Source organism: Salvelinus sp. IW2-2015, linkage group LG2 (assembly GCF_002910315.2).
Source record: "Salvelinus sp. IW2-2015 linkage group LG2, ASM291031v2, whole genome shotgun sequence".
Taxonomy (NCBI): domain Eukaryota; kingdom Metazoa; phylum Chordata; class Actinopteri; order Salmoniformes; family Salmonidae; genus Salvelinus; species Salvelinus sp. IW2-2015.
Genome location: NC_036839.1, coordinates 16,658,885 through 16,684,940, shown reverse-complemented (window position 1 = coordinate 16,684,940; position 26,056 = coordinate 16,658,885). Strand labels below are relative to the sequence as shown.

General features: G+C 44.1%; 1 protein-coding gene across 4 annotated transcripts in view; it reads right to left on the bottom strand.

Annotated features, from left to right (window-relative positions):
* Positions 1-196: 196 nt before the first annotated feature.
* The window catches only part of uggt2 (UDP-glucose glycoprotein glucosyltransferase 2), a 43,505-nt gene continuing 17,645 nt past the window's right edge, over positions 197-26,056 (bottom strand). For 2 of the 4 annotated variants that reach the window (XM_024004541.2, XM_024004532.2), the window contains exons 22-41: positions 24,149-24,358; positions 20,564-20,695; positions 19,523-19,653; positions 18,856-18,951; positions 18,552-18,654; positions 17,470-17,549; positions 15,845-16,034; positions 15,574-15,732; positions 15,261-15,346; positions 11,346-11,430; positions 10,044-10,126; positions 9,811-9,894; positions 7,564-7,668; positions 7,356-7,440; positions 6,586-6,768; positions 6,275-6,435; positions 3,214-3,328; positions 2,922-3,038; positions 1,759-1,942; positions 197-1,408 (exon numbers count right to left, since the gene is read on the bottom strand). In XM_024004541.2, coding sequence (XP_023860309.1) covers positions 1,386-1,408; positions 1,759-1,942; positions 2,922-3,038; positions 3,214-3,328; positions 6,275-6,435; positions 6,586-6,768; positions 7,356-7,440; positions 7,564-7,668; positions 9,811-9,894; positions 10,044-10,126; positions 11,346-11,430; positions 15,261-15,346; positions 15,574-15,732; positions 15,845-16,034; positions 17,470-17,549; positions 18,552-18,654; positions 18,856-18,951; positions 19,523-19,653; positions 20,564-20,695; positions 24,149-24,358 — 2,412 coding nt within the window. In that variant the 3' untranslated portion in view covers positions 197-1,385. Of the gene's footprint in view, positions 1,409-1,758; positions 1,943-2,921; positions 3,039-3,213; positions 3,329-6,274; positions 6,436-6,585; positions 6,769-7,355; positions 7,441-7,563; positions 7,669-9,686; positions 9,711-9,810; positions 9,895-10,043; positions 10,127-11,345; positions 11,431-15,260; positions 15,347-15,573; positions 15,733-15,844; positions 16,035-17,469; positions 17,550-18,551; positions 18,655-18,855; positions 18,952-19,522; positions 19,654-20,563; positions 20,696-24,148; positions 24,359-26,056 lie in introns of all 4 variants that reach the window. The other 2 variants (XM_024004547.2, XM_024004555.2) reach the window with 2 other exon arrangements.

The window sequence follows — 26,056 nt, the reverse complement described above, 5'->3', positions numbered from 1 at the left end:
CTCAATAACCTGTTTGTGGAGTGCAGAGACTGCAAGTAAATTAGAATGGGTCGTGATAACCAGTTTGAAAATATCAGAATAATACACTTTCAGACAAGTAATATTAGAATTCATAAGCATGTTCTGTACCTCTGCCAGGGCACACATCACACCTCCATCAATCACACTCCGACACAATGGCAGTTCATATACATAATGAGGTTTTGGTAGCAAAGAGATTTTATTCCTCACACCTGAAATTGACAAAGACAAGAAACACCTTCATTTGACACACAGTGAGGTGAAAAGCGGAACTTTTTAAGAGCAAGCTATTGGCTGTTAAGACAAGACAGTGACAGGTATAAAAGGAGTTTTGATAATGCATCAACACCTATTTAATTCCTGAGAGGATTTGCTGTACATTTCAAGGTATTGAAAAATGCAGTCTAAAAATATACATACTTTAACCAACAAACACAAGGTATGTAAACAATGAGAACTTAATAGTTTGAGATTGTACCTTACTGTGACGTATGTGTATTTGCAAATGGATAGTGAAATGCTGAGCTCCATGTCCTCCCAGTGATTACAGGAAAAGGTGATCCCTATCTGGCAAAGCATTTGTAGTATTGCATCACTTGGCAGAGATTTGAAATGGTTGGTGAAGCAATCATTCAGACAGACAGCATTGTGGGACTCTCGGACCACAGTGCGTATAGTGTTGATTACGTCCCCTATACAGCAGATTACATTAATGTACAGATATGAGCCATGTGAGCCCCCATTGCAATTGTTTGCAAGTAGTGCAAGAAATCAATTATCAAAATGTAACATTGTCTCCAAGCGCTGATGGGCATTTAAGTCAATGGCAATATCACACTAATCAATAACAGACAAACTAGAAGGCCCATTAGCAGCCTACATTGCCAGGCAATTTAGATGTGGCTTGGTGCTCGAAAATGCTAAGAATGTTGTCATATAAAAATTCTAATGTAAGCTGATCTTAACAGAGCACAGAGAACCCAAAGTCAGCTTATGAATGAGCCGTATTCATTTGATTCTTTGCATACAGTATCAGTGCAATCATTTCAAATGCCTTTTACAGACTGCAAATAGCTTTCACTAACAGTGACCTCTTAACCCTTTACTTCTTTACATAAGAGAAGACCATGAAGCAAACTACTGTCCATAAAGTTTATATTAAACATCAAGAAAGGGTTACGTCAAATGATTTCCTTCGTAAAAAAAAGATTTTCTCGTATCCCTCTGTCTTTTCCAAGGGAGGGCGTAATACTTCTTGGCTAAGTACGTTTGTGGGAAATGTACATCATCTTTGTAGTCTTCAAGCTTCATCGGAGAATTAGGTGCAAATATGCCTCTCTCCTCTTCAGCAGTGTGGGCAGGTGCTAGAGTTCATCACGCTCGCTGCCTGGAAGTAAGACGGTGAGAAATGACTGCAGTTATCTGGTACAGTTTAGACCTGTTAGGACATTGGGTTGTATTTGATGTAACTGTAAATAAGTAGAGAAAACTACATMAAAAAAAGCTAAACGAAAGGGACAAAAATAAATGAATACACACATCCCACTGGGCACACACTGGTTGAATCAACATTGTTTCCATGTCATTTCAATTACATTACGCTGAACCAACGTGGAATAGATGTTGAATTGGCATCTGTGCCCATTGGGATATAGATATGTTCAGAGACTTCTCTCCTGTATGGGAGCAGCTATAACGGGACTAGAAACTGAGTGAGTCTTCTGACTGTATACTAACCCGTCTTATCTGGAGAGGAGGAGGGTGCAGGCATCGGGCTCTGTGTCTGCGTCGCTCGGTCATTGTCTTTCTGCTCCTGGACGTCTCTCAGTAACTGTTTGATCTTGTTGTCATACTCCACCCACTCAGGCACAATCCTCACGGCCGCCGACAGCTTGGGCTCCTTGGTCTTGGGGTTATTACACTGCAGATAATGCAGACAGACACATCAGTCATGACTTCTTCCACCAGAACAATGGACCCCCCCCCCCCCGGTGTCTGCAGCTACCATTTAAAGCTGATCTGATTTCCTTCTCCATTAAAGAGACATTAGTCTTTCTCATGTATCGGTGGTGCCCAGTGGTGTCTCAGGGTCAGAAAATAGTATGCTTCACTTTCCAGGCATTGTGAGCCTGTCAGATATTCCCACAGCCAATTCTTCACTCTATACTCATAATTAGTTTAGGAGATGGGGGAAATAACACCAATTTCCCATATTTTCTACTGTCATCACAAAAACTTAGAGCCGATAAATGCCAAACACATTAGCATTACTGGATGGATGATAGAAGTTATGGAGCCTAAGAGGATATGCAATAAAACTGAGTCAAAATCATGGAGTTTACACAAGATCCACACTCGATAATGCATACTAAGGATATTGGCACTTAGTGTGAACTGCTCTTCCTCAATAAAAATTAATAATGGGAGGCTGTTAGCACTTCTAAGTTTTACAAGATCTTGCGGAATAGACTAAGAAAATGATGGCCGCCTCTTTGTGCAAGTGGACTCACAGCTATAGTCCCAATGCGGAAGTTGCTACGACTGTCAGGTTGTAACTGATAAAGCCACACTAGGACGGTCAACTGCTACTGTATAGAAATGTACTTTACTCTATATAATCCCCAACTAAACTAAAATAATAGTTTTTTTTTTGCAGCTCACAGCAGTGCAATTGAATGTGTAAATGACACTTCTATTCTTGACTGTGTTAGCTGGTAAATATCAGCTAGGATTATTCTTGCTTCCTGCAGGGGTAGAGGATGGAGACTTCTATATCTCTGCTGCTGTTCAGGGGGGGGGGGGGTGTTGAAGAGACATTTCCATCAGTAAGAGTATGTCTGGCATAGTAATGAGATTCCCTTCCTCAGTCAGTCAGTCAGATAGATAGAAAATAGACCCACCAGGTCAATGGTCTTGGCGGTGGTCTTGGATGCGTTGTCACACCAAGTCTCACACCAAAGCCACTCCTGGGGCAGGGACTTGATGGCCACCTGGTGGATCATGTTGTTGGGCAGGTCCTATCAGAATGAAATCCAACATTTACTCTACATTTCAATGAATAGTAATTAGACATTTACTGACGGAATTGTCAAAAGGTAAGCAGAAACAGATCCTCTGCCACAGGGATGTCATTGTAACTCAGGAGTTGTCCTGCCATTGAGACAGAGAGAAGTGTGTGATGTCCCCTCTCACCTGGTCCAGGTTGGACAGACTGTTGGGGTCCTGGCTCAGGGCTTGGTACTGGCCACGCAATCGGTCTCCTGCTGCTATCTTGCGGAACTTCTTCAGATCCACCACATACAGAGCACTGGACAGAGAGAGAGAGAGAGGAGACGTTTATGAAACAGTCAAAATGCTTTGAAATGGATAACCCACCAAGAGGGAAATACTGCTATCATAAACCGAAGCTAAATGTCCCAGTCATCCACATTTATAAGTGTATCTAGTGTAGCATGTTAACATACACAAAGGTGCCACGTACAGTGGCAAGAAAAAGTATGTGAACCCTTTGGAATTACTTGGGATTTCTGCATAAATTGGTCATCAAATTTGATCTGATCTTCATCTAAGTCACAACAATAGACAAACACTGAAAACTAATAACACACAAATTATTGTATTTTTCTTGTCTATATTGAATACATCATTTAAACATTCCCAGTGTAGGTTGGAAAAAGTATGTGAACCCCTAAGCTAATGACTTCTCCAAAAGCTAATTGGAGTCAGGAGTCAGCTAACCTGGAGTCTAATCAATGAGATGAGATTGGAGATGCAGGTTAGAGCTGCCCTGCCCTTTAAAAAAACTCACAAAAAGCATTACCTGATGAGAACCATGCCTCGAACTAAAGAGATCTCAGAAGACCTAAGATCAATAATTGTTGACTTGCATAAAGCTGGAAAGGGTTACAAAAGTATATCTAAAAGCCTTGATGTTCATCAGTCCACGGTAAGACAAATTGTCTATAAATGGAGAAAGTTCAGCACTGTTGCTACTCTCCCTAGGAGTGTCCGTCCTGCAAAGATGACTGCAAGAGCACAGCGCAGAATGCTCAATGAGGTTAAGAAGAATCCTAGAGTGTCAGCTAAAGACTTACAGAAATCTCTTGGGAAATGCTAACATCTCTGTTGACGAGTATACGATACGTAAAACACTAAACAAGAATGGTGTTCATGGGAGGACACCACGGAAGAAGCCCCTGCTGTCCAAAAAAAACATTGCTGCACGTCTGAAGTTTGTAAAAGTGCACCTGGATGTTCCACAGCGCTCCTGGCAAAATATTCTGGTGACAGTGAAACTACAGTTGAGTTGTTTGGAAAGAACACACACAACACTGTGTGGAGAGAAAAAAGGCACAGCACACCAACATCAAAACCTCATCCCAACTGTAAAGTACGGTGGAGGGAGCATCATGATTTGGGGCTGCTTCCTGCCACAGGGCCTGGAGAGCTTGCTATCATTGACAGAAAAATGTATTCCCAAGTTTATCAAGACATTTTGCAGGAGAATGTAAGGCTATCTGTCCGCCAATTGAAGATCAACAGAAGTTGGGTGATGCAACAGGACATACCGCACCGCCTAAAACACAGAAGTAAATCAACAACAGAATGGCTTCAACAGAAGAAAATACGCCTTCTGGAGTTGCCCAGTCAGAGTCCTGACCTCAACCCGATTGAGATGCTGTGGCATGACCTCAAGAGAGCAGTTCACACCAGACATCTCAAGAATATTGCTGAACTGAAACAGTTTTGTAAAGAGGAATGGTCCAAAATTCCTCCTGACCGTTGTGCAGGTCTGATCCGCAACTACAGAAAACGTTTGGTTGAGGTTATTTCTGCTAAAGGAGGGTCAACCAGTTATTAAATCCAAGGGCTCACATACTTTTCCCACCCTGCACGGTGAATGTTTACATGGTGTGTTTCATAAAGACATGAACACGTGTAATTGTTTGTGTGTTGTTATTTTAAGCACACTGTGTTCGTCTACTGTTGTGACCTAGATGAAGATCACATTTTATGATCAATTTATGCAGAAATCCAGGTATTTCCAAAGGGTTCACATACTTTTTCTTGCCCCTGTACTTAATGTGCCATGACTCCATCACAAATCATGATTCCATCACATATCATGACAGTCTAAATTAAATCTGACTCATACAGGAGAATTGACTGGCATTTCAGCAAGCTGTGTGGTTTGGTTCATGTCACACCCTGTCCACTCTGCTTGGCTGTGGTTGGCCCCATGCAGCTGTGCAGCCCGCTGGAATCCAATACAAATGTTCCTGATTCGCTGGCGGCCTTTGTTCCAGCTAGCTTGCCTCCCAGGCAGTGGACTCCTGCTCTGGCCCAGGCCCAGTGGATAGAGCATCTAGCTGGGGAGCTTAATCTGTTCAGCAGAGCTGGCTGGCTGAATTAAGCCACTTCAAATAGGCCACCAGCACCCCCACACTCCCAACAAGGAACCAGTGCACTAGTCCCTTTCCTTTACCACGCCTAGTTATTCATGTATAGCAATGCGGATACAGGGCCGTAAATATTGAAGCTGAAGTAAAGCTATTTTCTCACTTCTGGAAGTAACGGTCTCTTCAATGTGGTGTTCCACATACATATTGTATGGCTTTCATGGTTTAGTCTCACAGAGTGCAAGGAATAACACAACATGTTAATGAAGACCAACCCCAAGCAGCGAATAGAGGTGCGATACTGTAGTTGTGATACAAATATTCTCGTCTGCGTGAGAGAGAAAGGGAATGTTTTATCAGAGAAGGTAATCTATCTATGCAGAGAGGGTAGCATCCTGCTGCATCTTCCTCACCCACTGTTCCCTCTGAGAACCATGTTATGCCTCGTTGTGAAGGACAGGAAATAATCGATGAATGTTTCTGTATAAACCGCCAATAGCCGACTCAAAGGAGTCACTGTCAAATAGTGAACGTTAATGTTTTCAAATGTATGCATTTATTCTGCTGAATACATTGAGAGGGAACACATTTTCCTTGAATTGTATTTTCCTTCCTATCTTCTGTGAATAACTTAAATTAAATATCAATACAATGACAGTAGATCGGCCTTAACAAGGGAAAAAAAAGGAGGATACCATAACTGTCAAGCTTGTATGAATTAGCAAAGAATATGTGCTTACTACGCAATAGTAACATTGTAAATATGCACTTCCAGTGGCTGGTGGACATTAATGACATACACAGCACTACAAATCAAAACGTCAAAACTGTGTAGGTATTGTAGCGAGGTTTACCTAATGTGGTATCTCCTGTTCCCCAGATGTGAGGCCCAGTAGCCAGTCTTCCAGAAGCGGTAGCCCTCCATCTCCTTCCGACTGTCACAGAAGGGAGTGTACCCATAGGGGGCGCCATCCAGGTTCAAATCCCTCAGCTCCTTCAGATCGGCCCTAACTATCTGCGAGGACCAGGAACAACGGTAAATCAGCACCGCGGACAGCACTAAAACCGTACGATTGACGTGCACAAATCCTGCAGGTCCACTTCTAGATGATTTACTATTTTTATTATGGGTATGCATTTTTTTTTTTTTTCACTAGGCAGTTACCTGGTCAGCGTCCACAAAGATGATTTTGTCCACAGCCAGGGGGAAGAGGACATCCAGGAAGAGGATCTTGTAACCCCAGATGATCCTCTGTTTCTCAGTCTGCTGGTGGAGCCAGCGGGGCCATTTGTACTGGACCAGCTCGTACTGGAAACCATAGGCCTCAGCCATGTAAGGTATGGACTCCTAAAGACATTTAAAACATCATATAATGAGAGGGAAAATAGATCGTATCTAGCAGAAAAATAATGATTTTTTTTTTACAATATGTTCTGACATTTGGTCTTAGAAAATTATTATTGTGAGAAATTGACTGAAATCCCCTAAAAAACAGCGGGAATATTTTGAACTAGGCTACACTTGATCAGTGTAAATATATAGACACTGAGCACTTGGTAATGCACATTTCACAGATCAAGCAGAATGCCCCTGAGGCATAAAATAGTCGTATAAAATGTTTCATAAATAGTGAAACATTCCAAATGCAGAACATTTTTATAATACTCGCCCTTTCCTGTGGCTCGTTTGACTATTTTATATATATATGATGTAGCTTAGTAGGTGTTCATGTATATGGACTCATCCCTATAGTGGGAAGAACAGATAGATAAAAAGAGCACAATCACAAAGGAGAAGGCCTCCCGCAGTTCCTTTCATCCCTCAACACAAACAAATCTATTTCTCCCAGGGGTCGCGCTGCAGCGAGGAGAAAGTTATCACGACAATGCAGGAAGGCAGAAAGTTTGTGTGGAGTCAAGCCGTGAGGCGGTTACCTTGAAGGACGGAGAGAGGTAATTCTTGAGGAACCAAAACTTCACAGGGGTTTTGGTGTGCTGGAGGACGGACAGCATCATTATTCTGGAACAGGAGGAGAGAGAGGGAGAGAAAGAGAACAAGTCTCAGAGGATGAGGGCTAAGAAAAGGCAAGAAGCGCGTGGGGCCTCCAGACCAGCAGTGTATGTCTCTGTGTGGGCGTCTCACCTCAGGAAGCGCTCGTATAGATGGCCTGAGGCCACAGAGAAGATGTTGAGCACATCTTCCCTGTTCTTCTCTCCGTCCTCTGAACTGGACCCACCACCTGCGATGCTACAAAGGACCATAGGCGTTACATAAGCCTGATGGAAGTAGACTGCTCAGTAATCTCCTCAGCCAAACACTACTACCTCAGTCTTTTATTATTACCTTTATTTAACTAGGCAAGTCAGTTAAGAACTAATTCTTATTTTCAATGACGGCCTAGGGACAGGGGCAGAACGACAGATGTTTAACTTGTCAGCTCGGGGATTCGATCTTGCAACCTTTCGGTTACTAGTCCAATGCTCTAACCACTAGGCTACCTGCCGCACCGTCTAACCAGCATGACTTAGCTACAGCCTGAAGGAACCATAATACACCACATCAGTAACAGAGATGATTCTCCAACCATAAATCCCTTATATTTACACTTGAGTAGTGTTTACTGAGCGACAGAATTACAAAGATCGTGACACCCCTCTGGTAGACCTAGATCAGTTGTTAGTGTCTTCTACAGCAGAAAGTGCCACTGCTCTCCTGTTGGCTCTCCTCCAGAGTAATCAACTGATTACAGCAGAGACACAATAAAAGGCAGCTGTAATTTTTATGGGGCCCCTTCTGTTTTCCTCCACAAATATCAAATAAAGAACAGATAATGAAATAGACTCTCACAACACCTCCAGAGCACTAGCTCCTCTCTATCCCCACACGGCTGCTAATGGCAGATGTTTCTGGACTCAGTCATGAGATTGGTGAACCCTCTGGGATAGTCAGGTGTATTGACTGAATGGATATATTGTGGACATGGCATGTGAACAGAGTATTTGAGAAGCGTTCAAGCCCCAGAAGCTGGAAAGGAAGTGCTGTATCCAGGTTCTAATCATTTTCCAATCCAAATCTAGCCTAAACTGATCTGATAGTGTGTAGTATAAAAACAGTAGTATAAACAAAATGAAATCATTAACTTGTGTAAGCACTGTAAAAACAAACTGTTAAAAAACTGTAAAAAAAGATGCTTTGAACTAAGATTAAAGGTAGGAATACGGGCAAGTGTTTATCAAACCAGGCGATGTCCAAACTCATAAGATCATGCAGGGCACATTTGGAGGAAACCAATCAGGACTTGTGCTTGGGGCAGTGATGTCTGCAGTCAAACTGTGTGTCCTTCTCTGTAACAGACTGCTGATGAGGGGAGTCTCTCCTCCCACACTCAATCAGCAGTGCAAAGAAAGGCCCAGAGGCTCCAGCGCATAGAATTGAAGAGGGAAAGAAAGTCTCTCTGCCCTCACACACAATACTGTAGCATCCCGTCCTCCCTCCCTCCCTCCCTCGCTCCCTCCATGTCATACAAGGCTAAAGCCTGCCTCTCTTCCATCTCGCTATGTCTCATACAAGAGCCAGCCTCATAGTGTTACTGTAAGCCCCACCAATGCACTGCTGGTTGCCCTGGTGAGCTGGCTGCTGGGCCATCACCGCTGTGGTCCGGAGGATGCCTTGTGCCTGGCCTGGCTAAGCCTGTCATTATGGAGGGGGCGAGGGCTGAGGGGCGAGAGGCGGCCTCCATTGTGAGGGCCAGATAATGCCATCTGCAGTGCTCCACTCCAGCGGGACCCCAGATAAGCAGCTTTAGGTTTTCAGCTTTTCAGGTGAGGGCCGGTTTGGCCGACATGCACCAGATAATCCAGACCTCTGGAAGGACCCAACCCTCAGAGTACTCTCCGGACGTCCACAGCCCGAGTACAATTACAGAGGAACTCCAGAGCTGGATTGTAACTCTCCACATTTCAGTTCCTACTACAGCCACAACAACGTCAGTTTACTGTGTGGGCAGTTCTAGCAGCATTTCTCTACGTCAAAGCATATTATTTTCATGAGAAAATATCATGTTCAATAAAATAAGGGTTTATACCAGTGACTTGAAGTTCAAAGTGACAGTAAGAAAATAACCAATGTCAAAAAAATATATACAAAAATAAAGCATAATTAGGAATTGAGCCTGGGAAGCAACCAATATTTATTTACAAGACACTTCTATGTTAATCAATATGGTAAACAGACAGGTTAAGTAGTTGCAGCGACACACGTCCTACCTTTTCTCAAAAGTGCTCCACACACTTCACACAGCAAGCATTAGGTGAGGAGACAGATCACACAGTTAGGGTGTGTCAATGGAAACACAACACGCTACACACACACACACACATACACACATACCTAGGTCTACAGTAGCACATTTTTTTGGCAATAGATTTTACAGAGTAATATCTCAGCCTGGCTCCGAGGGCACCATCTCTCCTGCTGAAACCGCAGCATTATTAGTGTCCATAGATAGTGGATCGCCTCGCCCACAAATCAATCCTCTTACCACCAGTCTATTGATGTAACTTGATCGAATGAAGTCTATGTAACATATAGCTACTGCATGTGAGAATGCGCCACACTCTTACCTAGCGATGGAGTCCCATATTCCCTTGTTCTCTGTGGCTTCACTTAGGAGGTCCTCGCTGATTCTGTCAGACTTTTTCTGAACCTACAGTGGGAAATTAGACAGAGGCACGCTGTTTATTTTTTTCATTTCTCTCTGAAGCTGGGAAGTACACTTGAATCCATGCAATATCCTTAGATTAGGAGATGACACATTACACTAAGAAAAATGGGTGAATATCTCCAAACTACACTGTCTAGGAGTGTGTGCCTGTGTTAGAGCTACACTACATGAACAAAAGTATGTGGACAGCTGCTCGTCGAACATCTCATTCCAAAATCATGGGCATTATTATGGAGTTGGTCCCCCCTTTGCTGCTATAACAGCCTCCACTCTTCTGGGAAGGCTTTCCAACTAGACGTTGGAACATTGCTGCGGGGGACTTGCATCCATTCATCCACAAGAGCATTAGTGAGGTCGTGCGCTGATGTTGGGCGATTAGGCCTGGCTCGCAGTCGCCGTACCAATTCATCCCATAGGTGTCGATGGGGTTGAGGTCAGGGCTCTGTGCAGGCCAGTCAAGTTCTTCCACACCGATCTCGACACACCATTTCTGTATGGACCTCGCTTCGTGCACAGGGGCATTGTCATGCTGAAACAGGAAAGGGCCTTCCCTAAACTTTTGCCACAAAGTTGGAAGCACAGAATCGTCAATAATGTCACTGTATGCTGTAGCGTTAAGACTTCCCGTAACAGCCCCAGACCATTATTCCTCATCCACCAAACTTTACAGTTGGCACTATGCATTGGGGCAGGTAGCGTATTCCTGGCATTCACCAAATCCAAATTCATCTGTCGGACTGTCAGGTGGTGAAGCGTGATTCATCACTCCAGAGAACGCGTTTCCACTGCTCCAGAGTCCAATGGCGACACCACTCCAGCCGACGCTTGGCATTGTGCATGGTGATCCTAGGCTTGTGTGCGGCTGCTCGGCCATGGGAAGTAATTTCATGAAGCTCCCGACAAACAGTTATTGTGCTGACGTTGCTTCCAGAGGCAGTTTGGAACTCGGTAGTGACTGTTGCAATCGAGGACCGACGATTTTTACGAGCTACGCGTTTTAGCACTCGGCCACGGTGCCACGTTGATAGTTATCAGTAAGGCCATTCTACTGGCAATGTTTGTCTTTGGAGATTGCATGGCTGTGTGCTTGAATTTATACACCTGTCAACAATAGGTGTGGCTGAAATAGCCGAATCCTCTAATTTGAAGGGGTGTCCACATACCTTTGTATTTATAGTGTATGTGGTTAGAGAATACATACCCTGACTTTGATGATCTTGCTATGGAAGCTGTTCAGCACAACTTTAACGTCACCAGAATCAGCGGGAGAATCAGTCCCATCATGCCTGTCAGAGAGACAACAATTAGGGGGAAATAGTTGTAATAGTATATAGTTATAACATGGACATAGTATTCCCAGAACAGCATCTCTCATTTGCCTCTCCCTCTATACCCTGTGAAAGTAATCACCTCTTCCGCTTTACTTCCAGATCATGTACCCTGATCTTTTGATGATTATATCATCAAATTCATGAAAACGTGGCCATTTAAGATGTATATAGCTACAGTACCAGTCAAAAGTCTGAACACACCTACTCATTCAAGGGTTTTTCTTTATTTTGACTATTTTCTACATTGTACAGTAGAATAATAGTGAAGACATCAAAACTATGAAATAACACAATGGAATCATGTAGTAACCAAAAAATGGTTAAATAAATCAAAATATATTTTACATTTGAGATTCTTCAAAGTAGCCACCCTTTGCCTTCATGATAGCTCTGCACACTCTTGGCATTCTCTCAACCAGCTTCATGAGGTAGTCACCTGGAATGCATTTCAATTAACAGGTGTGCCTTGTTAAAAGTTAATTTGTGGAATACCTTTCCTTCTTATTGCGTTTGAGCCAATCAGTTGTGTTGTGACAAGGTAGGGGTGGTATACAGAAGATAGCCCTATTTGGTAGAAGACCAAGTTCATATTATGGCAAGAACAGATCAAATAAGCAAAGAGAAACGTCAGTCCATCATTACTTTAAGACATGAAGACCAGTCAATCCGGAAAATGTCAAGAACTTTGAAAGTTTCTTCAAGTGCAGTCGCAAAAAACATCAAGCGCTATGATGAAACTGGCTCTCATGAGGACCGCCCCAGGAAAGGAAGACCCAGAGTTACCTCTGCTGAGGAGGATAAGTTCATTAGAGTTACCAGCCTCAGAAATTGGCAATTAACTGCACCTCAGATTGCAGTTCAAGTAACAGACACATCTCAACATCAACGTTTCAGATGAGACTGCGTGAATCAGGCCTTCATGGTCAAATCGCTGCAAAGAAAACACTACTAAAGGACACCAACAAGAAGAAGAGACTTGCTTGAGCCAAGAAACACAAGCAATGGACATTAGACCGGGGGAAATTTGTCCATATTTGAGATTTTTGGTTCTAACTGCCGTGTCTTTGTGAGACACAGAGTAGGTGAATGGATGATCTCCGCATGTGTGGTTCCCACCGTGAAGCATGGAGGAGGAGGTGTGATGGCGTGGGGGTGCTTTGCTGGTGACACTGTCTGTGATTTATTTTGAATTCAAGGCACACTTAACCATCATGGCTACCACAGCATTCTGCAGTGATATGCCATCCCATCTGGTTTGAGCTTAGTGGGACGATCATTTGTTTTCAACTTGACAATGACCCAAAATACACCTCCAGGCTATGTAAGGGCTATTTGACCAAGGAGAGTGATGGAGTGCTGCATCAGATGAGCTGGCCTCCACAATCACCCGACCTCAACCCAATTGAGATAGTTTGGGATGAGTTGGACTGCAGAGTGAAGGAAAAGCAGCCAACAAGTGCTCAGCATATGTAGGAGCTCCTTCAAGACTGTTGTAAAAGCATTCCTCATGAAGCTGGTTGAGAGATTGCCAAGAGTGTGCAAAGCTGTCATCAAGGCAAAGGGTGCCTATTTTGAAGAATCAAAAATCAAAAATATATTTGGATTTGTTTAACACTTTTTTGGTTACTACATGATTCCATATGTGTTATTTCATAGTTTTGATGTCTTCACTATTATTCTACAATGTAGAAAATAGTTAAAAAATAAAGGAAAACCCTTGAATGAGTTGGTGTCCAAACTTTTGACTGGTACTGTATTTAAAATTATATTTGAGTTTGTGGATGAATTTACATCTGCCAGATGCCTTTTATGACGATTTTGCCCTGAAGACCACTGCACTACGTTTTTGCCCATTGAATACCATTCAAAAAGTCTAGAAAACAAAACTAAAAACTAAAAGGCTGCTTCCTGGAAAACGACGCATCACTTGCATAGCGTATTGAGCTCAATATATCCACACACACGTAGGCCACCAGCTAACATGTGTCATTAACTGTGAAGAAGCCCACAGCACGAGTGTCCCACTCCCAGCCAAACCCATCAATCTAGAGGGAGGGGGGAAAAACACAAGGACAACAACAAAGGTTATGCTCAGGAAGAAAACACACGGTGAGAGAAAAGCACTGGGGACCACCGACAAGGCATACATTGACAGACAACAGAATGATGCATGCAAACAGGCCTTTCTGGGAACTCCGCCAAGGTCTCGCTCTGATCATATTAATTCCCCCCCTGCTCGTCATTCAGCATTTATTCCATTTTATCAGTCGTTACTTTCCAACCGTGCTTTCTGTTTTATCTATTGACACATTCTTTATGCGGAAACACCTGTAGTGTCAATGGCGTGGCCACTGGACTTTGGCTGTAATTGTTTCAAGATGACCCAGTGTTCTGGTCTTAACACTTGTCCAGTGGAGAGTGTCTCTGTGGGGTAAGTAACATTAGGCACCTCAGGTCTGAGGGTTAGAACGCCACTGAACAACCTGCAGCCAGAGATGATCAATAGGCTGTGGCTCAGCAAACCATCATCACTTCAGCGCTTACTAAAGGCAGAGAATTAACCGTATCACCATGATAAATGTCAGCCCTCATTGGGCACAAAGTGCATTTTCCCCAGTCGGAAAGTGCTGTTTGGTTTGGACTGGTCCACTGTCGCCTTCGCCGAGGCCATTAGGGGCTGTGGTGGGAAAAGCGCAAGAGATCAATTTGTATCCGGGGACAGCTGGGCGTCTCATTCATCGCTGTCAGGGCCAGTACGCTACAGGAGAGGGCACGGCGTTGGGACTCGCAGTGAACAGACACTCCCACTCGGCTCGGCCCCCCTAACCAGAGCAGACCGCCATTAACCGCAAGAATAATGGCGCTGCCAAGGTGAAAAATGACATCACCTTTTAGCTTCACCTGGAGGATTGGGGAATAACTCTTGTTGTCTGATATGATTGTGGTGGAATCCAGGGCTGGAGGTGTCCTAAATCTTCCCTGTGTGGAGATGAATGGGTGGGTAATACCTGGGAGACCCAATGTACTGTACGTATGGATCCACGGATGGAATCACGGAATTGTCCAATCATATTCTCTCGGATTTCCATGCACAGTACTGCAAGTGGTGTCATGAGTGATACATTTATGAGGGTTTTAATAAGATTAATTTGGTCATTAGGTTGATGTGTATTTTTAAGACATCGGATAAATAAATATATGGAATTTCTAAAAGGCTTGACCAAGCCGCAACCCTAGAGAGGAATGTCTAAAATCAACTACAGCTAATATGCATGTACATCATGGGATATATTAAAACAGCAACCCACACCCTTCCTAGCAGCCAGGAAGATATTGTGCTGCTGATTTCCCTGGGTTTAGAGAAGATGGCATGGCAGGTGAATGGCTGAATCCTCCCTCCACCCGGTCTTCCCTCTAATAGCATCCCTCCCACCCTCCTCCCACCCATGTCTGTCTCCGAGGCCATACGCACACAGCACAACTCCCTGCGCTCATCAAAACCTTGAGCTGCAACAAAGTCAGCAGCTCCCTGCGTTACCATAGCGATGTGCTTGGTACCTCCAGCGAGCGGTTACTGAGGTAAAAAAAAAAAAAAATCGGATGTTGTACAGATGGAGACAGTTAATTACCAGCAGGCTCTGCATGCGTTCACACAAATTACTAACTTCTATCTGGAATGCAGTAATATGATGAGAGAAAAAACTGTGATGACACACTGGCAGATTCAAAGGAAAATGAATGCAAAATCAACTAAAATATTGATTCCGTAGACTCACTATACTCACGCTAGAATTTGATAGATATCCTCTGACCTCCCCTCCCGTAGCTTCAAGATCCAGGCTCCAGGATTGGCTTTCAACTGGAAGTATCCCTATTGACAACATGGGTTAAGATAACATCAGAGAATGATTTGAGATCCATTTATTTGAATTCCTTGAGTTCATTATCAGAAGCATAGCTGTACACAGTTCTGCAAACTGTCCTCTATATGAGCACCAAACACTCCATAACAATACCATTCAAATTCCTATTTGAGCCATCATGAAACTTGGAGCCAAGATGGCGCCCATTCAACTACTACAACTGAGTGATTCTCACCAGGTTGGCCATGACAATGGTGTCCTGCATGAGGGGGTCCTGGCTCATGCCCAGGGTGAACTGCAGGCCGCGGGGGGGCTGGCCCGTAGACAGGTCAAAGCAGTGGCCCTCCAGCAGCAGGTGCTCCAGCTCGTACTCTGCAGTCACTACACCTTTCATCTGAACAGAGGTTAAAAGGTCAGAGGTCAGAGGGTTAAGGAGGAGTCATGTCTCTTCATTGGTTTGTTCTGGTTTGGGTTTTGTTCAGATACCCATTAGCCTAGCTTAGTACCTCCTGTAGGTGGATGTTGTCCAGATCATAGGGGCTCCTGACAGCCTCCACCATCCAGCTCTCTGGAGTGATCATGTTGAGGGTGAGGAGGGGCGACTCAGGGAGCTCCAAGAAGTGAGCCACTGGTCCTGCAGACACTGTTTCATTGGCCAGGAAAGACACATCCGACTCCAACACAAAACGGTAGAAGCTGAAGAGAGAAGAGTTAAGTGAGGAGTGACAGAAGTCGATTAGTTCTCACCGAAAAATGTGAGTGTTAACGATKATCACGATTAGGTCATTGGAGACAGATGGAACACAACTGAGTAGCTTCTGTTCGCTATCGACAGACATGTTGTACACTATTTAACTTTCTAGGGAAGAGAGTCATTCTATTGTGACCGCTGAGGATACAGTGTCTTTAAAAGGGAGGTATCTGAAACCGTATCGGCCAATAATAGGAACGTATACCCCAGATATAGAGTATATTGTACTTCAATGGTATTAGTCAGCCAGAGTATTCACATAGGTTATTGTCTGCTAATCTTTATGCTAATTGCTTTTCTTCAATCTGCCCTCTGACACAGTGAAGTCGTAATGAGTAAAGATAACGCGGAAGACGATCAATATTACTAACACCTTCTCTCTGTATTTAAAACTGCCATCCGATCCCAGAGGCTAAAGGATCCTCACATTTCCTCCCGAGAAGATTTTTCAAAAGTTAATTTCAGTTGCAGCAGCTTGCCTTGCTGCTGGGGAGAGTTAGAGAGAGGAGCGCTTTGACTCCAGGGTGGAAGAGAGCGAGAAAGATGGTGCATATGAAGTTAGGGGGAAGAGGGGACAGAGGATTAAATTACTCAGCCATAACCAAGTCTCCAGAGGAAACTCTCTCTCTCCCCCTATCTTTATTGGATTGGTCCCAATTTGGAAGAGTGAACCAATTCCAGACAGAGAGAAAAGTCAGAAAGAGCTGAAGAAAGCAGCCAACTGAACTGATATCCTCCTCGCCATCCCCCTCAAGCCATGAAAGTCTTGGAAGACATTACAATGTGCTCGCAATGGCAACGGATGGGATGCACCTGTGCTCGCCAGTAGCAAAGTATCACAAATAGTGAGCGAAAGAGTTAGCATCCCTCAGTCACTGCTGGGGCGTTGTAGTTGGAAGGAGTCTTGCAGTCTAAATTGCCTTATTATTCATTGTTGCTTATTCTCCTAAACCCACCAATGAAGTTAACATTTACACACGGACACCATCAAATATCATTCCTGTCAAGAAAGTAACTCCACTCAATTGCACCTGTGTGATCAAGAGAACGCATCTACCTTAAAACCTCCATACCTCAATGTACTACCATATGTGTTCAGGGGAGGCCCAGAGCAATAAGGTGGTGTTATTAAACAGATAGTATCTGTGGGGCAGTCTCAGAGAGGTCCTGGGTGGTCACACACACACACACACAACACACACCACACACACACACACACACACACACACACACACACACACACACACACACACACACACACACACACACACAACACACACACACACACACACAACACACACAACAACACACACACACACACACACACACACACCAGTACTTGGGCAGGGAATTTAATTAGGAGCAGAGGAGGAAGCTTACCTCTTGAGGGGCATATCAGACAGCTTGGCCCGGCAGTTCATAAACACCTGCAGTTTCGCATTGACCACTTGACTGAGCACCTGCAAGAGGGGAGTGGGCGGCCCGACCCAGTTAGCGTACACAGCGAAATAAACCACACTCAGCAGGCAGGGTAAACCTACACGCTCAAAGTTCTACCGAGAAGCTCAAAGTCTGCTGTCCACCTCTACTCAGCTACTGTATACCGCTGTGAAAACCTGACGGAACTAGCTAACACAAGACATAGTTTCTCCTTAATAAACACAGTGACTAGTGCTCAGGTTGACAGAAATACTCAAACAGAGGTGAGGGCATAAGAACAGTGTGTCCGACTGTGTACAGCTGGTTCTCTCCTGTGTTTCCCAGCCGTGCCTGGCTGCCTGCAGCTGATTGAGTGGCAGGGTGATCACTTCTGCATCACAGCACACTGAAACACACTCTCCTGGCCACCGCGACACACTCCACATCACACCAGAAGTGGCTGCTCAGGAAGTGATAGCAAGGTGACTCATAGAATTCACCTCAGTCATATAACAGGCAGGCAGGCAGCWAATGTACAGAGGGCAGCCAGTGGGTTTGTGTCCGTGAATCATCATCAGACTGAATAAGCAGGCAGCTCCAAATAACACCGTCCTTTCCTTTTCMCGGAGGAACTCAGAGCTGTACATTTCACACTGTGCAGCAAAAATAACTGGCAAATATCTGTCAAGTTGGATAATTAGCATGGAATAGCCCTCGCAGAGCAATAGTTATCTCTGAATCTATTTACAAACGTCCATTTAGGGAAAGTCGCATTTCATGAATGAYGAAATTGTAAAGAATTGAAAATGTACCTTTTCAGCCAGCCTATATAAAATTAAGAACAGTGAGATTGCAGAGAATGAAAAGTAATAACATCAGTTGTGGGTTTGAAAACATTTTCGCTTCAGCCTGCACTTTCACACTCGCCCTTGTCGGAGCTTGTCATCTCTGCAGCCTTCCTGCAAATTTAACCTAATGTTGAACGTCCTTGACGTAGTCATAATTAACTATGGGTGACAGAGGAAAAAGGGAGCGCTGCTTACAATCAACAGCGGTGACATCTTCTGGGCGTCTCGGGTCACGGGGTCCACGATGGCCACCACGTCGTAGAACACCTCGTCTTCCCGAGGGGCGAAATGGAGCACGCTGGGGAGGACGAAAAGGCAGTGTCAACACTCAGCCACACGTCGGCAATACGGCTCTACTTCCACGAAGCACTCTCCCTATCACTACAGCAAAATGATAGAACTAGCAATTTCCCGACCCATTACGACAAAAGGAAAGCCCGGTGAAACTGAAAGTGCAGTAGAGGGAGACATAGTGGCGAGTGAGAATGCTGTCCTTCACCTGTGCTCGTCTTTGACGAAGCGGAAGTCTCTCCTGCCCTCTCCTTTGGGGGCAGCGGCGAGGAGGGCGTCCACTTTCATGACTAGATCGCTGGCTCTGGGGGGCAGAGGAGGACATGGGTTATTCCATCACTTATTCATGACGCTTATTATGGTGGTCCGAGAGAGAAGCCAGAGGACGCACCCCAAATGGCACCCTATTCCTTTTGTAGTGCACTACTTTTGACCAGGGTCCATAGGGGGATTAGGGTGCACTATGTGGTAATAGGGTACCTTTTGGAACACAGACAGAGGCATCTGTCCTCGGCTCTGAGGTGTAACTTCAATATTGTTCAAATGAATAATATGGCTCGAGACAAATCCTTAAATATTCAAAAACGGACAATTCTTCACAACAACAAAAAAAAATCTCCAAAAACAGCAGTCTTTTTTATAGAGAAATAGTAGTTTAGAAAATAAACGTATTGTGTGGCTCTAGGGATTATGTGAAGTGATTTGGAAACTGATGAAACGAAGACTTTCATCATAGGATATGAGAAGTGATTTTCACTTGACTTTCATCATAAAAGTAGGATTTGTGTATCAGTGTCCATCGCCGATGGTGAAGCACAGGGCACTGCTACAGACAGTGAGTCCAAACAGAGAAAGAGAGATGTTCACAAACGTACTGCTTTCCCTTGCTTCCCATCTGCTTGATTCTAGCTTTGACTTTCTCGGCTGTGGTGCTCAGCGTAATCTTCTCTAACAAATGGAAATCCTCCACGTTGAATTCCTCCTCGTCTTCAAATGGCCCCAGGATCTAGCATGGAGAGAAGAGAATACAATCATGGTCAGGCCATGCATTCAATGTTTTCAGAGGGATGGAACCGTGATGTGCCACACAGAGCAAACAACCMTCAGAAATAAAATCCCTTCACAATTTTCACTAATAGAATGTGTTCCTCAACAATGTCAAAGTTCAACAATGTGCTCTGATGTACCTGTTTGTAGACACTGAATGTTGTACAGAGCAGCCATCTAAAATAAAGAACTAATGTAAAGGGAGGTATTTCATCTCTTCCCGCCATATGGTCACTGTGTTCCAAGGCTGCTGCCTCTCCATTTTCCCTTTCTATTTTAAGAGGAGAGAGAGCATCCCCTACCCTGCCGGACGGACTGCAGAGGAATGGGAAATTATATTAATTGTTACAGCCATCTCAGGGTCTGGCCCCTTCATCCTTCGCTGTCAGCAATGCTGCTGCTACCAAGACATCAGTCATCAGCTCTGCTCTATGATAACACACACACACACACACACAGAGGCACGGACAGGCGCGCACACAAACACACACTCTCACACGCTGCAGCCCTCTGTGCCACCTGTGACCTCTGGGAAACAGAGGTCATGCTGACTGGACAGTCTAGAGGAGCTCTGTGAAACACCAGAGAATAATAGTCCCCTGCTACAGCAGCTTACTGTGGAATAACCCGCTCATCTCATCTCCCCTGACAACACCGACAGTGCTTACTTTACCGAAAGGTCAACGTGCTCTACTACCTCTCCCGACTGAGAGTAATCCATGGTTCATATAATTATTTGTTATGATGTTTAGTATGACTCAGTAATGTAGTGCTGAGTTCATATGTTCCCTGTTGTGTTAATGTCACTGCAGTGAACAGTATCACTAGAACACTGGTAAAGCAGGGACTGTAGAGTCCTGTCCACTCACCCTGCCGTTGCTGACCACGGCCCTTTGTCCAGTGTGCAGCTTCAGGACATCTCTGCAGAACAGCTGCTGACTGCGAATGAAATCCACCTCCATGGTGTTGAACTTCTTCTCAAAGGCGTCCGCGTCCATGCCCTGCAGTGGAGGGAAAGAAACACGGCACACGGTTGGTCTAAGCAGATATGTTGAGTGCAATCGTACTGTACATGCCTGAAGACCAGGTGATATATGATCCGATAGGCCTCCTGAAGGACATCGCTCCCATTCCAGTCCACTCAAAACAAAGTCTGAATCGTATTGATGTAAAGTGGGATCCATGCCGGGCTAGAAATCACACTTTGTTATTGACAAATCGTTGAAGTCCTGCATCAGAGCAATCACTGCTCCGCTTTTAAACATAAATATTTCATAGTCAGAGCCGGCTGAGCTAATAGCAATGCGCATGCTGGGAGAAAAAAATAAAAAATCAGAAGAGAGATTAATCAATTTGTAATTAATCTAACACAATTTTAATTAAACATTGGCCATTTTGTCCATAACAAATCAGCCACCAGAGAGAGTGTTCAGTTTGCAGAGTCAGGTTATTAGTTTCTCAAACAATTTTTTCGCCCCCAAGGAGAACAGGTGAAATAACAAAAATGTCAGGCCCAACTCTGTCAGCAAGTCTGTCTGAGCAGCCAGTAATAACACTCATATCCCAGCTCTCTGGATCCCAAACCCCAACCCACAGAGCTCCACACACAGCGCCACTGCTGATTTCCATCACTATCCCTCCTTCCCTCCTCCTTCCTCCCTCCCTCCCCTCCCTCCCTCCCTCCCTCCCTCCCTCCCTCCTTTAACGAAGGCAGAAATTGAAGGCCGGGCTGCTGTGGTAACTCTCCCAGCCTCTCTGTGTTAAGGCCCTGGCTGAACACTCACTAGACTCACCAGGATGGCTGTTGTCCACTGGTGAGAGCGAGAAGGGGGGGGGGGGGATTTCCTGTCAGTTGATTGGCTGATCGATCCCCGAGAGGGAGGTTTGTTATGAGTCTGCCAGTGTGTATGAATCCTATACCGTAATAGTGTGGAGACAGAGACTGAGAGCAGAAAGAACACCTGTGGTTGCAGAGATGGCTGAGAGGAGAGTCGAGGAGCGGAGACGTGGTCAGGCTTGATCAGGCACATGGCTGAACCACACAGCCACGAATACCAGGCAACAGCTCAGCCACCACGGTCTCTCTGGGGATGGGGTATCCAAAGAACACTGGTAGTTAAGTATTCAGCACGTGGAGCTTGTGCTCACTACTCACGCTCTGACTGATCAAGTGTAACTGACAGTGAGTAGGTCTATGCATTCCCTGTCTGGAAGCTGTCAGGCATGCTCAATATTTATACTACCACATAATATTCAGGGTGTGGAGAAATGAGAAGAGGTGCTCAACCGTCACCAGGCCTGTGGGTTTCACAGAGAGAACAGTGGAGAGGAGTCTCCAGTCATTCGGCAGTAGCTAATCATTCAAGGGTTCCATGTAAAATCTATGAACCAACTACAGCGCCTTCAGAAAGTATTCATACCCCTTGACGTATTCCATGTTTTGTTGGGTTACAGCCTGAATTCAAAATGGATTCAATGTCTTCTAACATCTACACACAATAACCCATAATGACGAAGTGAAGACAAATATGTTTTTAGAAATGATTGCTAATTTATTGAAAATGAAATATAGAAATATCTCATTTACATAAGTATTCACACCCCTGAGTCAATACATGTTACAATCACCTTTGGCAGCGCTTACAGCTGTGAGTCTTTCTGGGGAGGTCTCTAAGAGTTTATCACACCTGGATTGTACAATATTTGCCCATTATTCTTTTTAAAATTCTTCAAGCTCTGTCAAGTTGGTTGTTGATCATTGCTAGACAGCCCTTTTCAAGTCTTGCCATAGATTTACAAGCCGATTTAAGTTAAAACAGTAACTCCCTAGTCCTTTCCGATGACAAGCATATCCATAAAATGATGCAGCCACCACCATGCTTGAAGATACAGTATGTAGAGTGGAACTATGTGAAGTGTAGTGCTGGATTTGACACAAACATAAAGTTTTCTATTCAGGACATAAAAGCAATTTCTTTGCCAATTTTTTTGCAGTTTGACTTTAGTGCCTTATTGCAAACAGGATGCAAGTTTTGGAATATTTTTATTCTGTACAGGCGTCCTTCTTTTTGCTCTGTCAATTATGTTAGTATTGTGGATTAACTACAATGTTGTTGATCCATCCTCAGTTTTCTCCTGTCACAGCCATTAACTGTTTTAAAGTCACCATTGACCTCATGGTGAAATCCCTGAGGGGTGTCCTTCCACTCCGGCAACTCAGTTAGGAAGGACACCTGTATCTTTGTAGTGACTGGGTGTATTGATACACTATCCAAAGTGTAATTAATAACCTCACCATGTTCAAAGGGATATTTAATGTCTGCTTTTTTGCGAGGCATTGGAAAACCTCCCTGGTCTTTGTGGTTGAATCTGTGTTTGAAATTCACTGCTCGACTGAGGGAACCTTACAGATAATTGTATGTGTGAGGTACAGAGATGAGGTAGTCATTCAAAAGTCACATTAAACTATTATTGCACACAGAGTAAGTCCATGCAACTTATTATGTGACTCGTTAAGAAAATGTTTTCTCCTGAACTTATTTAGGCTTGCCATAACAAAAGGGTTGAATACTTATTGAATGAAGACATTTCAGATTTTCATTTGTCATTCATTTGTAAAAATGTATTGTGTGTAGGCCAGTGACACAAAATCTAAATTTAATCAATTTTAAATTCAGGCTGTAACACAAACATGTGGAAAAAGTCAAGGGGTATGAATACTTTCTGAAGGCACTGTATTGTCTATGTGAGGGGGGAAAGGCGCCACTCTCGCTATTCAAGTTAAGTAAGAGTCTTTTGATGCACCCGTGTGTCAATCTAAGTAAGATTTGTTAAAATCCCCATCAAAATCTGTCAGTTAAGCTAGAGATAGGACTATCTGTTTTTTTGCATGGGCTGCGTTTCAATCTACCGTATCCGCCTATGTCGGCCTTCCATATCTGTAGTGGAAGGTGGTCGAGCTACAGCGGTGTTTGTCAGATCACGAGACATGCCAAAAATCGGTCTTCTCAAGAAAACGCCTGTAGCGTCCAAATGGTTTGGCCTATAAACTGATATGACCACGATGGTGTTCTCCATTTTGCTCTACGACCCCCACAAGGGACTTATCTGAAGATAACCTGGTACCGGTTTAAAAAGATGAATGGAAGTATGGAGGTCGTTTTGTGCCAACAAAAAAAGGGGGTTAAATGTGTCAAAAAAACTAAAATATTTTCAGAGCTTTCAGATACTTCAAAACCTTATTCCTTATGATTTATTTTTTACTATCTGTTTTATCATTTATGCATGTGTTATTCACTGTGTTTCTATTTGATAAAGTAGTAATGGTCAAATTATATATATATATTTTTTAATTATATTTTCTGGTATAGACCTACAGGGGTCCTATGTTAGTTTAGAAGAACCTCCCCCCTGGTCACACAATCGTCAAATTCAGTTTTTCATCCCCAGTTTACCTTCAGCAGTAGGTTCTTCATCTTGGTTCCTTGTTGAAGGAGCTGGACAGTTTCCTCTTTAAGGATTTTCTGCACAAACTCCACTGCGGCCTTGTTCTTCTGGGTGAGCAGGGCGGCCCACACTGCCCTGTAGAGCACAGTGCTGTCCTCGCTGGGCGCACCGCCGCTGGGATTATCAATCACCCCCACACGCACACCAGCACTGGCCCTCTGTGCGCACACACACACACACACACACACACACACACACACACACACACCACACACACACACACACACACACACACACACACACACACACACACACACACACACACACACACACACAAGGTTAGAGAGCACTCAGACTAGCACTGATTTACTATACACTTCTATTTACAGAGTGGAGGTGTCGAGAAAGGGGTGGAAAATGTTAATTTAATATAACCTTCAAGGTTTATTCTCTTTTTTGTAAATACAACACACAATATCCACTTGTTTAACTGCTGTAATGTTCATCCTTCTCTCATTGTCGGCACCATGAGAGCTTTCACATCTGCTCACAGCATTATGTCAAGCTTAAAGGCCCAGTGTAGTCAAAAACGTGATTTGCCTGTGTTTTCTAGACACTCACCGGACCGTTTATTACACCCATCTAGTACCGGTCGAACGCCCCTTTGTCTCCAGAACATCCTGGATTCTTCGGGTTGTGGCTTCTACAAGGTTTCGGAAACGTTCCACAGTGATTTTGGTCCATGCTGACGCTATGACATCACACAGTTGCTACATATTGGGGTGGTTCATACATGATGCAAACAGCCAGTTCATCTCATCCCAAAGATACTCTATTGGGTTCGGTCAGCAACAATGTTCAGATACGCTGTGGCGTTCRATCGTTGCTAAATTGGTATCAAGACCTAACGTGTGCCAGGAGAACATTCCCCACACCAGTACACCCCCGCCACCAGCCTGTACCATTGACACCAGGCAGGACGGGTCCTTGGACTCATGCTGCTTACGCCAAATCCTGACTGCATGACACAACAGGAACTGGGATTCGTTAGACACTGCAATGTTTTTCCACTCCTCAGTTGCAATAGTCCATCCGTGACAAGGATCGACGAGTTGTGTGTTCTGAGATGCCGTTCTGCACACCACTGTTGTACTGCGCCACTATTTTGTCTGTTTGTGGCCCGCCTGTTAGCTTACACGGTTCTTTCCATTCTCCTTCGATCTCTTTTATCAACAAAGTTTTTGCCCACAGGACTGTCGCTGACTGGATCATTTTTTTTGTYACACCATTCTCAGTAAATCCTAGACACTGTCATGCGTGAAAAGCCCAGGAGGGCGGCCATTTCTGAGATACTGGATTCGGCGCGCCTGCCACAGATGATCAAACCACGTTCAATCGAACAGTAATTTAGATCCTTGATGCCTGTCTCACTGTCTGTAGGAGTGGATTAGTTAATAGACCAATAAGAGAGTTCCAAACCTCGCTGCCAATAACAGCTAATTTTCACTTTTCCCCTTCCCACTGCCAGACAGTCCTAGCAAAATTCTTGCTTGAGAAATTGCCATTTGCTAAGAAGCTATGTTTAATTGTTTAACTTTTATTGAAAAAAAAAAAATCACAGTAAGGTACCTTTAACTTTGCCTATACAAAACATTACTGCAGACAGGAGATTTATTGTGAGACTAGATGAGATTCCTCTAACTGTATAACATTCTTGTCTCTTGTTGACAAAGTATTGTCTGTCTCAGTAGAGAGCTCACAATAAATAAACCTTCTTAAAAATAAGCCTCAATAGCTTGCAGTGTCCAGACTCTGCTAATAGTCTTTCTCTTCTTATCTGCAGTAAAGCGAGGTATAACCCTGGCTGCATTTTAAATCAACTATGGAATATTTATGTGGGTGTTAATCAGAGAATA